At 42.9% G+C, this 14,865-nt stretch overlaps 2 protein-coding genes across 9 annotated transcripts in view; one reads left to right on the top strand and one right to left on the bottom strand.

The window, feature by feature from the left end:
• DYNC1I1 (dynein cytoplasmic 1 intermediate chain 1) overlaps window positions 1-2,540 on the top strand; it is a 198,307-nt gene extending 195,767 nt beyond the window's left edge. For all 6 annotated transcript variants that reach the window (XM_064506384.1, XM_064506388.1, XM_064506383.1 and 3 more), the window contains one exon: window positions 1,575-2,540. In XM_064506384.1, the coding sequence (XP_064362454.1) occupies window positions 1,575-1,685 (111 nt within the window). In that variant the 3' untranslated portion in view covers window positions 1,686-2,540. The remainder of the gene's footprint in view (window positions 1-1,574) is intronic.
• A 5,885-nt stretch (window positions 2,541-8,425) lies between these two features.
• Window positions 8,426-14,865, bottom strand: part of SLC25A13 (solute carrier family 25 member 13) — a 104,706-nt gene continuing 98,266 nt past the window's right edge. For all 3 annotated transcript variants that reach the window (XM_064506380.1, XM_064506381.1, XM_026099482.2), the window contains 3 exons: window positions 11,158-11,316; window positions 10,985-11,075; window positions 8,426-9,634 (listed from right to left, as the gene is read on the bottom strand). In XM_064506380.1, coding sequence (XP_064362450.1) covers window positions 9,445-9,634; window positions 10,985-11,075; window positions 11,158-11,316 — 440 coding nt within the window. In that variant the 3' untranslated portion in view covers window positions 8,426-9,444. The remainder of the gene's footprint in view (window positions 9,635-10,984; window positions 11,076-11,157; window positions 11,317-14,865) is intronic.

The following is a 14,865-nucleotide window of genomic DNA, read 5'->3' as shown; positions in this document are numbered from 1 at the left end:
AGGAGATATTTAGGGTCAGTATTGCAAATAGCTATCCGCATGATTAACATTGAACTTGCAGCAGTGTACGTGGACGCTTTACCATGTAGTTAACATTAGGCCTATATGCAGGTTCTTGCCTTGCAAGTGGGGCTTGCTAGTTCCTGAAATACACACTTTTCTCAGTCTTCAATTATATAGATGGCTGTTGGGTGGTAAGGGGAGGAGAGGGATTTCATTGCACTCCAGTGCAGTGGACCATCCTACTTCTTGTCCTCCTATAGTGTGCCAGTTTCAAGCTAACATAATCAGCATACTATTTGCATAACACTTTTGATATTGTTTTAAAAGAAGTGAGCCAATATAGACTGTATATTAGGTACCACAAACTGGACTAGCCATGGTCATACTCATTCTGTAGTCTAAAGGTATTCCTTTTTCTAATATGCTCAGCAGTTTATTGTACACCCCGTAGTATATCATACTGCTTCCTGCTTCCGAAGAGTTGCCTTCTTCAGTAGCAAGCACTGCATAATGTCTTTAAACAGTTCTTTTTTCATATTATATCCAGGACACGATCACAGGGCTTTAAGATGGCAGTAAAAATGTGCATGGTTAATCTGGATGCTTGTCACCATTTTCTGGAATTTGAGTTGATGAAAATGTTCTTTGAGAAAACTGCTTGCATTTTTTTCAACAATTGTCTCAATCCCAGTTTGCATTATCTTCCAGAAATCGCGATGTTGTTTCCAGCTGGAAATGACTGCAGTATTAATTTGCCGTATCACTAAAGCTTTTTTTCTGAAGTTTAGCTATTTAGATTACATGTTCCTCTTGAAGCCTAATGTTCAACAGCTCTTCATTACAAACATCAGTGGTATTAAATGGAAATGGATCTTGCATGATGATTTCAAAAATCAGACCAGTAATGCAGTATCCACTTGGTATAACATTTCCATTATAATGCATTTCTTGTAATTGTAAATTCCTTAACATAGAGGAGGGTAACTAAAATAACACAATATATTTATTTTACTATTAAGAGCTTTAATGAACTTCAGGAAAATAGTTTCAATACAGTGTTCTAAAGGCTCCATTACCTTATGCACATTGACCTCGGTCCTGCAAACAATTATACTTAGGCACAGCCTCACTGACTTCAAATGGACAGCTCACGTGTAGAGTTAAACATACGTGTATATATTTGTAGAGATCAAGGCCTCACATTAGTTTGGAAAATCTGAACTATGCTAACAAAGGGGTAGATTTTGCAGCAACACGCCAGCAAAAAACTTTTTCTTAAAGTCAAGCAGATAAAACTTTTCTCTCTGCCGTTGACTGTAAAAACTCTTTCCAGCTAGTACTGAATGGGAAGCTGCCAGATTAGTCCTGGGAACTTGGCTGTACTTCACAGCTGTAGAAGTAACCAAGTTACGGGGTTCTTTGTGTGAGGCCCATGCTACAGTCCTGCATCTTGCACAACTGCACTGATTGCAACAGGAGCTCTCCTCAAAGGAGGTGCCTGGATTTTGGGCCAAAGATATGACCAGCCTCCCCACACAGTCTTCTAATGCCATATTGCATTTCTCCCCTAGCTGGCTGTTCCACACAACGACGAATGGACCCGCTTTGCTCGGACCCTGGTGGAAATCCGTGCCAACCGGGCAGACAGCGAGGAGGAAGGGGCAGTGGAGCTATCGGCCTAGGGGAAGGAACTGAGTAGCGGCCAGCGTGGTCACAACAGCAGCTTTCCCTGTTGAGTATGCCGGTGTTCAGTGTCAAAGTCAGTCTTGCTGTGGCTTTCGATACCAGTTTACATGCCAGTATTGCTCAAAGCATTCCATATTAATCACACTGCTTTACACGAGGCTGAAAACATCCAGAGCATTTTCATACTTTATATTTCTGTCTGAAAAGTAAGAAAGAAAAGACAAATCAAACCTTTATGGGTTTAGTTGTTGCCTTTTAACTACTTAGTAGCTGTATTTAATAGCTAGGAACCCCTGGTTAAACTTGTGCTCACATTGCCCTTCTGGCATAGTCCTATTAAATCCATATGAAGCCAGATATGATTATGTGCAGATGTGGTGTGCTTCACTGTATGGGACTGGGCCAAAGACTTTAGATGTGGTGTTTCACATGGTGACTTACATTATGAATGGATGTACTATACAAAAGTTGCTGCTTCTTATTTATTGCGGTGTGCTGCATGGAACATATTTATTTGAAAGCATTAAAATAAACGATCCTAAAGCATGTGCATAATGAGAGAACCGCATTGTCTGTGTGCTGCTGTAGAGGTTACATTAAAGTCCACATAACAATTACAGTACATCAGTTGTGCTAAAGATGTAAGATCTGTAAAGGTTGGCTTGAGTGGATGGAATGACTTTCCTTTTTTTTTTTTTTTTCTTAATGCCTATTATTTCTAGGCACTTTAACAATATTTCAAATACAGTTGGCTGCTGATACTTGTCATGCAAGTTAACACTAACAGTCTGACAAAGGGTTGTGGTTCCTGAATATGACACTAGTACTGCCAATAAAATGTATCAAGCCCATTCTATAGCAATGTGGTTAATCTTTCCTTGCCAGCAGTGCTCAGCATGTTCATTACCGGTCACTGGCGAGGCACAGGGAAAATATGACTTCCCTGACTAGCAGACTGGTCATGCTGCTGCTATGTAAATAGACACCTTCGGGTACCAGGACTGGTCAGTAATGGACTTTATGCATCAGGTCCTGCTACAAATTTTACGTGAGTAGAGACAAATCTAAGCCTTGGTTTTTTTCCCCATCCTTAGCTGTGCATGGTTACTTACTATACACACAGAGCAGCACCATGCTGCTCTATGTACTGAGAGAAAAGGAAATGGAGAGACAAGGCCTCTGCAAGCTGTCTTGAGGGAGACATTTGGGTAGGGGACAAGGGAATATTCTTTGAAACGAACTGCCTTGTGGGCTGAGGAAGGCATTAGGGCACAGACTGAGCTCGTTCTTGCTGTGGCCCAGAGGAACATTGCTGAATGCTGACCTTGGTGGTAAGGCTGATAGTTCAGTTTGCATCACAAATTATATTGAGCCAGAACATCACAGTGACACCTGGATTTAACAGCATGGCTCACACTGTCACTCAGGCAGGCAGATGAACCATTACAGCAAGAAACATTGAAAGTCAGACAGCAAGAAAGGTTTTGTAAATTTGCAGGGAACTGAGTTTCAGCTTTGCGCAGTCATATTTAGGACTGTATCAGCTAGTGCTCTTCAGCGCTGCAGTCAAACCCAGAACTGTTGGGAAGTCTCTGCACTGGTAAAAGCCAGGGTAGACTCAGAACATGCTATGGCCACATAAAAGCATTTGGAGGAGCTGGATCTCCTTTACCCTCCAAGCTTGGTGGTTAGGAATATTCAGAGGGAGGGCGAGGGAGAAGGAGGAGGAAGAGCAAGACTACCTCACTATGTTCTGTTGTTTCCCATGCATTGTAAAGTGTTGGCAGATTTGCTCCCCCCTTTTCCACATTACCTTTCAGCTTTGGAACCTAAGGGGGGAACTGTGTGTTGATCTTCCAAGTTCTCCCTATTGCATGGCATGAATAGCTTATAAAACAGTTTTAAGAGATGCCGCAGAAGACCTTCAGAATTTGTTGCTGTGTGCAAATGAAAATGACCAAAGTCCTTCTTCCTCTCCAACACAACTTGGGGGGGAGGGGGCTCACAAAGATGAGATGAGATGAGAGCATTTCCTCCAAAGGCTTTTTTTCTTTTTTTTTTTCTTCCCCCCCTTCTTCTTCTTTCTATTTGTGTGGGGTTCAGCAGTATACGCAGGGAGCAAGGAAAAGATTCAGCTAGCCAGAAAAGACCAGGGTTGTATGTACAGAGCAAAAGCTTGGGAGGACCATTACAGCACAATCGAAGCAGATGGAAGAGCCCCCTCCCCCCGTTTCAAGAAGCAACTGTTAGCTAGGCACTGACTCCCCTTTGGTTGGCAGCGGCTGCAATGTGGTAGACTTTCTGGCCATCTCTTGTTGCTCTCTTCCTGGGATCTCTAGCAGTCTTTTTCCCTGTGGCTAAACAAATAGCTCTACCTTGCTAGCTTTCCAAATGAACAGTTATGACAAGGAGCCCCTCAGGATCTGGACAGGAGGAAACTAAACATAAATCAGCAAAAAAAAAAAAAAGAAGCATCTTCTCCAGGCCCTTTTGCCTATAAACATCTAGTGTAAGCAGAAGAGCATAAAGCATATGGTCCATGGGTTAGCACTGCTGCCTGTGCCTGTGGGTCAAGAATGAGTTAGAGAACAGTCCCTGCTCTGTTTTGGGCCGTCAGATCTGAGCTTTCTTTGAAGTGAAAAGAGAAAAATGTCCACTCAGAACAATCCAGAGAGAGCATCATAACCAAAAGGGTAAGAAAATGGAAACCTGACCAGGGAAGAAGCAGGTAGATGGAATGGGAAGGTCAGTGATGTGGGTATGGGCTAAGAAGGTAAGAGTTGAATTGTAAATGAGATTTAGAGCAGGGGAAAGAATGGTGAGGTGGATGTGGGAGAGACACAGAGCCAACTCTTTGCTTGATGAAAGGAAGAGCAGAGTCTTCTTTGACTTCAGTGCCCAAGATCAAAGCACCACCAACACAAATGCGAGGCAGAGGGATGGGGTGGCCAGAGACTCAGGACCGCTTGTGAAAGAAGCTGTGAGGGGACATGGCGGGGAGGTCTGGCAGATGGCACAGGAGGATAGGAATGCCAGGCACTAGCTGAAAGGAGAAGCAGGGTTACTTCACCGCTGTGACATGTGCTCTGTTCAAGAGGCTGCATGATAACCAATGAAGATGATGATGGTCAAGGCTGAAAGCATGTGCATCTGCCAACATAGAACTTGGCTAAGACACAACATCCTATACTCCTAGCCTAAAAAAAACAGCACAGGAGTGAAATGCCAGGCCTGCTGCTTTAAGACTAGCATGTAAATAATATCACTTGGACAAAAAGAGATATTTGAAAGGTGAAAAGGCCCTCATTCTGGATCTGAAAGCATTGCAGACATTTCCAAGGAATGGCCATCAGAAAAAGTATTTGCTGCTTGCAAGTAGGCTTAGCAAAGTTGCCTCAAGATTATTACTTCAGAGAGATAATAAGGCAAGAGGAACAAACGGTGCTGGGTCACAACGATGCAGTAGCTGCAGAAATTGCCGCAGGGTACTCAGCGATGCTTCATGGTGACTGTGCCAAGGTGAAGAGTACTGCCTTCATGGGTGTCAGCCCTGACTGCTGAAATACTTGCTACTTCTGAAAACGTAAGAACCCCTGCCCCATCCTGGAACATCATGAATTCTTCCCATCCTGGAACATCATGAATTCTTACTGCAAATTACAACCTGCATCTCTTCACTGTTGTGGAAACAATATTTGGGAAGAAATTCTTTCCCACAAGATGTATGGGAAAAGCTCTATCTCCATCTGGGTTTTAGCAACCTTAGATACAAAGCAAACACAGCAAAAGACTGGAAACCCCTCAGAGCAAGCTGACATCCCACACAGAGTGGGATGATTCCTGCTGACTGGAGACAGACAGAGGAGACTCTGCTATTGCAATGGCAGCATCGGTTCAACTGGAGGATGCATGGTGCCTTTTCTAGGAGTAGCAGTCTGTCCAGTATAAGACTAGTGTAAGAGTGATTCTCCCTCAAATTCATAAGCAGAGCTAATTCTGCAGTAACACTAATATGTCCAGTATACACTGGTTCCACATCCTGGCATGTGAGCAAGCACAGAGCGAGAGAGGTCAGATAGTTCTTTGTAAAATAACTGGAGCAGTTGGAGTGAATTTTACAAGCAATGGTACTGCTTTCTAATGCCATGAGGAGTAGTGCAAGGAGCAGTTAAAAACCATTAACATGTGTCTTAAAATGCCCTTCTCTGTCTGAAGGGTAACAGACACCTTGATTGCATCCTCATGTTGAAGCACTGGCTGGATGCCTTGCGAGAGGCTGCCTGGACTCCCAGTGACAGCTCTCCACTGCCCACTGGGCAGAAAGCAGAACTGTACTACAGCATGTGGCATTAAAGCAAGCACTTCTTCCATAGCTCCTTCGGTGTTCTTGCTGTGTTTGAAGCTCTCTGGAGACACTTAAAATACCAGTGTCTTGAGACTTCTGTATTCTTAACTATTAAATAACTTGTGAATGAATGATCACTGTCTCTAGAAATTGTCTTCTTGCTTATGCAAAAATAGCAAATATTTTAACTGAAGACCATCCAGGGTCTGAATTTCACATCAGCTGTGTATTATAATTGGCCAAGGTTGGCCAATTCGAGTTCCTCCCACTTCCTTGCTGTTTTTCAGGGAGTGAGGAGCTGCGCAGGTAAGCAGTGCACCACGTACATATACATCACGGAGCCTACAGAAAGGACATTCCTGAGCAAACTGTCCCCTCCTAAGAAAGATGCAGAGTGGTTTGTTGGGTTTCATATTTTTAGCAGGTTTAGAAAAACCTGCCCAAGTTATTTTTGAAGTCTGTGGTATGTTTGCTCACAGAAGTGTCCCTGCAAACTGTCAATATTAAACCAGCTTGAACCCAACCCATTCCCCAGGGACCAGGCAAAAAAGCATCCCTCAGCTTCTGGGGGGCTGCGAATCAGAAATACAGGGCTCGTGCTGACATTCCCTGCCATCGCATGCCGATAGGTAAGATATCCAATTTTGATCATTTCTTTTTTCTGGTAAGTCCTGTCATGGCTAGTTAACTGGACTGCAGGAAGCAAGTGAGGTTACATTTTATCCAGTTCCTCCCACACTGCATAACTCACCCAGAAACCCAGCGAGGACAAACATTGTCCTCAGGGCCTTTTGTTTGTTTGTAAGGCAATCTGACAATTTCTTGGCCTGTAAACCTTCCAGAGCAGGAATGCATCCTTTTGTGTCTGGAGAAAGCCCACTGCACACACAGATCTTCCCCAGGATCTGTGGGCAGAGTTGTTAAATGCTTTGAAATATTTTTAACTGGGTCACACGTTAATGAAGCAGTTACCAGCTTTTTCTTAAACCCTTCTGTCCCTGCCCCCACCCTTGCACCAGGCTCCTCTGGGTTGGCCCCACACCAAAGGGTAGAAGACTCCCCCGGAGCAGCTGCTTCAGAGAAGGGCCACCAGCGACGCAGTCCAGCCTTGCTCATGGGGCTGCCAGCGAGTGCAGAGGGCTGTGCCCTGCTGAGATGGACCTGATGGGCATCGTGCCCTGAGTCTTGCCCCCGGGCTGGACGCAGGGCAGCCAGTGAAGTGTTGCCCTGCCAGGCCTGGGAAACAGCAAGTAACACTGAGCAGGGAAGTTGGTTCATGATTTGGTTTTTTACAATGCCAGCAACAGTCTTATGAGCTAGAAAGAAAAAGTTGTGCAAGTTTTATAATAAGTTGGTTATAATTCCTCATCCTCTACTGGCTGTGAATCCCACACTGGTGTGTGGGTATAGCGCTGGACAGCAGAGGTGTGTGTTCAGCCGAGGATGTACATGCAAACCTCTCCTGCTGCATGAGATGCGAGCAATCGCTAACTCAGTCTGTGCCGTGAACACGCGCTTGCTCTAAAGCATGGGGGGAAATGGGTAGCCGAGTATTCAGAAATCTTCCCTGAGCTGCTGATTTTCCACATCTCTTTTCGACAAAATAAATGAGGCAAGTGTGAAGGACAAAGTTTAAAAACAGTTCTTGAATGGCCAAAAATCTGAGTGTCAAGCACAGACAGCTCCCAGTAAGAAAGTTTTGCTTTTATGACAACACTTAAACAAAAATCCTTAGAAATTCTGGAGAAATACAAGGGGCAGGGTTCTTTCCCCATTTTTTAAACCAAGAAGGTGTCATTTTGGGAGACTTAGATATGCAGAGTTGGGAGGTACCAGCCTGTCCTTCTAAGAGCCCAATATTCCATTTTAGTATGTAGCAATTTCCATTTTAGTATTTCAACAAGTTATAATACAACAATGTGCTATCAGATACCTAACTAACTCTTCTGCAAAGATATTACACCTGCATATTTCCTCAGTTTACAGTCAACATTGGAGGCAAATTAAAACCGAAAGCAAGCATTCTTCTTCTATAAAGACCTAACTCATCCTGGTCTTAAGTACCACCACATCTGACACCAAACGGTGGCTTAAACTGACTAGGTAGTTAGACTTTACAACGTATTAACCAACAAAAGAAAAAGACCAAAATACCAAAAGCTTATGCCAATCCTGGTTTTTGACTTAAAAAAAGTTTTTGAGTGACATCTATGTGAAAGCACCTCTTTTCTACAGAGGGGGATACAGATAACTTTGTTCTCAAGCTGCAGGTGTTTTTATAGCCTACCTATCCGAACATTTCCTTAATCTTATACCTAACTTCATGAATTAAGTTGAACAAAACACTTGATGTACTATGCCATTTCCATAACAGAATACCATGTGTGCATCTCTGTTTGAAAGGTTTATTTCTATCTTCATAAATACATAGTTTTCTAAACACTGTGCAAGGCACCAAAAATTAAGTAAAATCTTTTGCTTTAAAGTATTTTAATCTCTTTTGACTCAATGAAGTAAATAAGAATCTGAAACCATCTATTTGCCAATTACAAGCCAGCAGTTAAGGCAGGTACCATTGATACAGTGCATGAATTTTCTATTGCAGTTATTTAAACAAGCAGCATTTTACTAGAAGTGCATATACAAACAGAATTCCAAATACCAGCAACCCAAGATAGGCACCTAGTTACGAAATTTCCTTGTATGTGTAATAGAATGCCAAAAGTTCTGCCATAAAGTGCAAAGACTATGGACAATAACACTTTCTTTTGAGCATTTTGATACCAGTAACATAATACAACGGCTAAACATTTATAAATGTGGTTTCCATTACAAAAACATGTTCCACATAAAAGCTTCATAATACAATCCAGAAACGGAACTTGTGCGTGTACATATTTAAAAAGTTGAAGCTGTACTGGCAGACTTAGGTACCGGGTATATATTTGCTGACCTCTACAGACACGCACTAAGTTTATAACCAATTTACATGTACAGTCAAAATCATTCTGCTTCGAACACCATGATTTCCACTGAGTTTTTCCATTTGAGTGACGATGTGTGACATCCGCTCTGGTAATCTGCAACCAACCATTGCCTGTAAGATGATCTGGTTCACAGCTCTCACCTAACCCTCCCCAATAAACGGAACCTAAAATTAGTGTCTTCCCAACACAAGCACATGTCAGATGTGGACAAATACATTCATGGTCCCAAACTTAAAACAACTGGTAAGAATTTCACAGTGATCTGGTTAAGGAAGCACAAAGACAAATGATTAAGATGAAATTTGCCTTAAAACTCAAATGAAGCTAAACTGCTATATGATGAGAAGCTAAAGGAACAAAGTATTAACCAATTAGAAAAGTGGCTCTTTCCCAACTAATAACAAAAAACCTACAGCAATAATCTTAGGGTCCTACTGCTGCAGCAGCCTTTGAGGTAGGTGGCGATGGCTTAAACCGAGGTAGGTAAAGTCCAAACTTGTTTTCAATCCCTGCAAAAGTGGCAACTGCCAATTTATAACCACCAACATGGTCAGGGTTAGGAGCAGGGAGTGTGATCCTAGATTTAGGAACTGGCTCTGATCCAGCTGGTTTTCTGTAAAATAATAATAATAATAAAAAATTAATTTCCATAGCATAAAACCAGTATTCACAAAAATCCTCTCCATAAAATAAACTGAATGAGACATCTGAGGGCATCTCACAGTAAGTAACTAAATTAAATGCTACAATGTAATGAGAAATATCCTGTTTTAAATGTTCCAAAGCAGTTAGCTGCCTTCATGCTGATGAAGATAAAGGATGGTCAAATCAGGATAAAATTTTTAGTGCATTAATCAAAACTGCAGTGTGGGGGAGCTGAAGTTCAGAACTTTCTGCTACAATGTACGACCAATCCAGGAACATGGTAGAGTTCAAATATCTTTTGTGGTGGCTTTCAAACTGCTGTCCCCAAAGCTTCATACATGGTCTGCAGCCGATCCTGGGATGACATGTTAAAACAGTAAGATTCACATCCATTTGTATCATCAATTATCAGCTTAGCAACCAGGGCACATAGTGATCAGCAAGAAATTCTTAAAATTAACAGTCCACTGGTCCAAAATTCTTGGAATCACATTTTCCTAATGTTTTTACCCCAGTTTTATAAAGGCAGTATTTCCCCTCTTCTCCCCTTCCCCACCCACAGGACCAGGAAGATTTTTAAACAAGATTTTCTCACTGTATTTTTCTTCTTTTTTTTTTTCCTGCTACCATCTCAGTACCAACCCCAAAGGAAGGCAAATTCAACTGTAAGCTTGTCAGATGACTGATGCCAGCAGCAGCACCAAAGCATTCGTTGCTTCCTTGTGATCTCCATGGTGGTAGTGCGTATTTTAACCTGATGTTGCTGAGGCTGCCCAAACACAGTTGGTCCTTGTGCAGTGGGTACAAAGTCAGCAATGGTCATTTCAGATCTCTTGGTTTGCAACAAGGAAAGGAGGCACAGCTGAGGCTCCATCAAATGCTATTCTGACTTAGTGACACCTATAGAGTTTTTGGATGTCAAACGCCCTGCCTAATCAGGGGCACATGTCCTCTGCTAAATCAGTGAGGACTAATGCAGAACGCAGATCCTGACTGGCAGGCATCAAATTTCCACTGCAGTTATATCCCCACCCCATTATTTACCCTCTCAGTGTCTCTGTTTATGCTAACACAAGCCCCCGCTTGGAAGAGTGATATAAAGTATGGTAACGTCTTGCTGTGAGACAGGTAATGGTATATCCTCCTAATCTCTACAAGTGTAGTGTGGCATAAATAATATTTACAAAACCTTTTCAGCATGTCCTACATAATGGCAAACCCCTGATTCTGTCACTGTCACATCCAGAAGCGCAAAGACCTGCACAGGACCAAGTGCAGCTTTGGGATCCCACCACAGATTCAGACATCACATACTTACACTCCCCCAAAGTCCACATAAAACCATCTCTGCAGCAGCTCGTAAGTCACCAAAGTAACACCAAACTGAGGAGAAGATCGAAACACACGAGCTTGGAAGAAAAGAAAACAGCTTGTAAGAGACAGAAAAAATACAATTAAAAATCACTTGGTAATCAAAGTTGTTTCACCCACCTCCTGCTCCTTTCCACAGAGCCTTTGGACCTTCCTCGCGAAGGATCTTTGCAAAACAATCTACGACGCCACTGTAGGTGGTCTGCCCTGCCCGGGCTGCCACCTGCAGCCTTGTTTTGATGACATCCGCAGGCGTCACCAGAGAGGCTGCAGGCATACCTACATGCAACAGAGAAACCATCAGGTAGGTACTGCTGACTTGGCACACATGCTACCTGCCTCATTAAGCAGGGCTATCTGCCCCTTTCGTTCCCACATCAGAAGAATCCAGCCACGTATGATTTCAGCCGGAGTTGGAAAGGAGAACAAGCAGCAGGAGGCAGCTATTGTGGACATGGCTTCACCCAGGGAAAGCTTCTCCTGGGGGAACAACCCTCTCACATGCTTCCTGTCAAGTTGGGAGGCATTTCTCAGCACTAACCAGAAACTTGCCTCATTAATAAACACAAAGGTTGTTTTTTTTTTGGAGGTGAGGTCCATCTTTCCTTTTCATGCCTCTCTGCGGTTCCTGGCTTTCTGGATGCACACTGTGCTAGCATGGCCCGTACACACACACACACACACACGCACGCACACACCTTCACCTCACACGGCGATGTTACCGAGATAATGCTGTGCACACTCAGCAAGGCAGGAGAGCTAAGGTTTAGAAAAAGGTTCATTTTTCTCATTAGCAATGGCAGATTGCTCAGCTGCAAAGCCACAGCTGACATCCTCAGCAGAGCACTTGGAGGAAGATTTAAATTTATCCTGGCAGATAATCAACTGAAAGCATCAAATACCAAATCACCAATGGGCGGTACTTCTAAAATCATTCCTATCCTAACTGGGGCTGTCCATGTTCAGAAAAAGGAAAAAAAAAAAAAAAAAAAAAAAAGGGAAAGGGAAAGAAAAAAAAGCAGTGAGACTGTACCCAGAAGACACCGTCTCTTATGGTTTCATTACTTTTCCATTCGGCATCTGTTCCAAACCAATTTGGTCAGATGCAGATGCATAAATCTCCTTTGCTATTTTTTAGGCTTAATAATTCTGTAACAACTTTTGTCCAAACCAGCATGGTCTGGCTTCAAGCACCAACACACCCATCTTGCCGACTGCTCTCAGATATAAGCGTATCCATATCATTAAAATAAGGACTCTTCCTCCTCTCCTGGACCCCCAAAAAAAGCACACACACACTGACCTTTCACAGTAGTCAATCTGTCAGGCAAGTGCTAAAACCTGGTAAAGGTTTCCTAGCTCTAGAAATGTTGAAATTCCTTTTTGCTTACGCTTACCCACTCCAGGATATTGGTTAAGTATTCAATTTAAAGCTGGACTTTTGTCCGTCAAAAGCGAACCAGTGTTTTCAAGGAAAACCAAAGGACATACTTAGAAACAATTCTGCTTACTACACATTGACTTCCATCTCCTTATTCGTCATTCCTTATTACTGGGAATATTTTGCATTTAAAGATTTTTTTTATGCCTGCTTTTAAGAGCTATTTATACAGCACAAAAGACTTTACAGACAAATAAAAATTTACAGGTCGCTGCCCTGAGGAGCTTACAATCGAAATAAGACAAATAACACAGCAGGAGCTGACGATAAAAAAGAGGACTGAGGAGAGGAGAAGGAAGTTCACAGAAGCAATTGGCAGATGGAGCAAATTAAGGAGAGATCCTGTAGTTGATATTAGAATCATCTCCTCAGAAAATGCTGTGGCACAACAGGTTGAGACTTCTGGTAAACAGTGAAAAACAGACGCTGATCAAAATAGAAGACAAGCTTGTTGCATGTGACCCCAGCAACAACAAAAAGGAAGAAAATATACACAGCACTGGCAACATCCACTGGCAAAAATGCAAGTGCGCCAGTAAGCATGGCCAGCTTGATCATCCGAGTCCCTGGAGTTTTCCCCAGCCGCATGGAGCTCACAGGCATTTCTGAAAACAGGCTGCAGAGCCAGAAGAGCAGGTGAGATCCCCAGCCAAAGTACAGAGGCCCACACATCATCCCAGAGTCCAGCAGGCACCATTTACAGCCTCAGCCAGTGTTGCAGAGACGTTTTTTCTGTATCTTGCCCTTGACTTCCTCGTGGCAAAACATAGAGCTGACATACATGCCCCCACCACACTTCACTTGTATCTAATAAAAGAAATTTGTTTTCATAAAAAATATGATGAGTATTGTATCTTTAATACTGTAATTTGGTCATGACAGTTAACTTAGACTGGAATTCACAGGAAACACTGGATAAAATTCACATTATGGCTACTTCGGTAAGTCATATCAGCAACAATAAAGACTGCTTCTGTGCCTGAACTTCAAAGAGACACTTATCTCAGTCTGCAATCACCTGACAATGGCTAGAAAGAGAAAAATAGGAAAATCTAAGAAATGACTTGGCTTAAAAATGCCAGCTTATGTTTCAAGTCTGTAAACATGATCTAAAGTTCAAAAATGGTTTTGTCCCATTAAAATGGGTGAGAAACAAGCTGGATTTAAGCTCCTGTTGGGGGGTTTAGAGGTTGGCTCTGTTTTGGGATGGGGGGTGGAGGGGAGAGGACAAGGGCTTTTTTAAGCTGATTTTCCTAGTGTCAAGTCTATTCCTCTGGACTATGAGCTCGTGCATACAGAGCAAACACAAAGACCTGAAGCTACAAGCTTCAACAAGATAGACTAACTGATCTGCACAGCCAAGCTTTAGCTATATCCAAAATCCAGATACACCCACATGCTTGGTATAAAAGGTCCATGCCCTTCAGGAGACACAACCCTGTGTATAATTCTGACTGAGGAGAGTTTCCCCAGAGAGAAGAACACTTAAAATCAAATAGGAAAACACAGCTAAACTACCTCTCTATACCAGATTCACACCTCTCCATCACTTTTCTACCTCAGCAGGTCACAGCAGCTCACATAACATACCAGCCACACTGGAGGAGGAAGGTTGGTGCAGCTCAAAGAGGTTGAATAGCTCCTGATTAACATGACGAAAATACCTGCTTTGTTAACCTTGATTGGAGCTCTCCTGCCTGTTACACACTCGCCCAGTAGTCCTGCTGCAGACACTTTCAGGTCCATTTGTTCCCTGAAGGAAACTTGTGAACCTTGGCCATAGCAGGAAAAGGACTCTTGAGGTGCCCTCTCTGCGACGCAGCTACCAGCTGGGGCTCCATACCAGGGACAGACTAAGCAGCAGGCACAAAGGCAAATTTAGGCTACAAAGTGGATCTCCATCTTCTCCCTTTGGTTCTGACACACTCCAACGCATCCATGAAAATTTAAGCACCATCTGGCTATCCTATCCACATTGTAGCAGACTAAAACAAACAAGTGCTCCATTCAGCACCTCCTTCATATCCGAATATGCTAGGCATCAGCAACTTACAGTACACGAGACAACTAGCCACACCATTTGCTTTCTTCTGTGCCAAGTCCTTGTCGCAGTAGGCAAGACACTACAGTCCAAGTTGATGATTCCTTCCCAGACTGACTTCCAACAAAACACAGCATATGCAGCTTTTCATTTGGCACAGAACAGAGCAAACCTGTCCCAAGCCCTGTACATTTCTACCATTTGTCATAGTCATGGGTTCAGCTTTATTTTTACACTGACTCTTCTACCTTAAAAATGTTCAGCCGAAACCTGCATCTAAATCTGTTTCTGTTTTGTTTAATACAAAAAAACTGATAAGGGCAAAATCCAAGGAAAAACCTCATGA

The sequence above is a fragment of the Dromaius novaehollandiae genome, chromosome 2 (assembly GCF_036370855.1).
Source record: "Dromaius novaehollandiae isolate bDroNov1 chromosome 2, bDroNov1.hap1, whole genome shotgun sequence".
Taxonomy (NCBI): domain Eukaryota; kingdom Metazoa; phylum Chordata; class Aves; order Casuariiformes; family Dromaiidae; genus Dromaius; species Dromaius novaehollandiae.
This window is presented reverse-complemented; position numbering and strand designations above follow the sequence as displayed.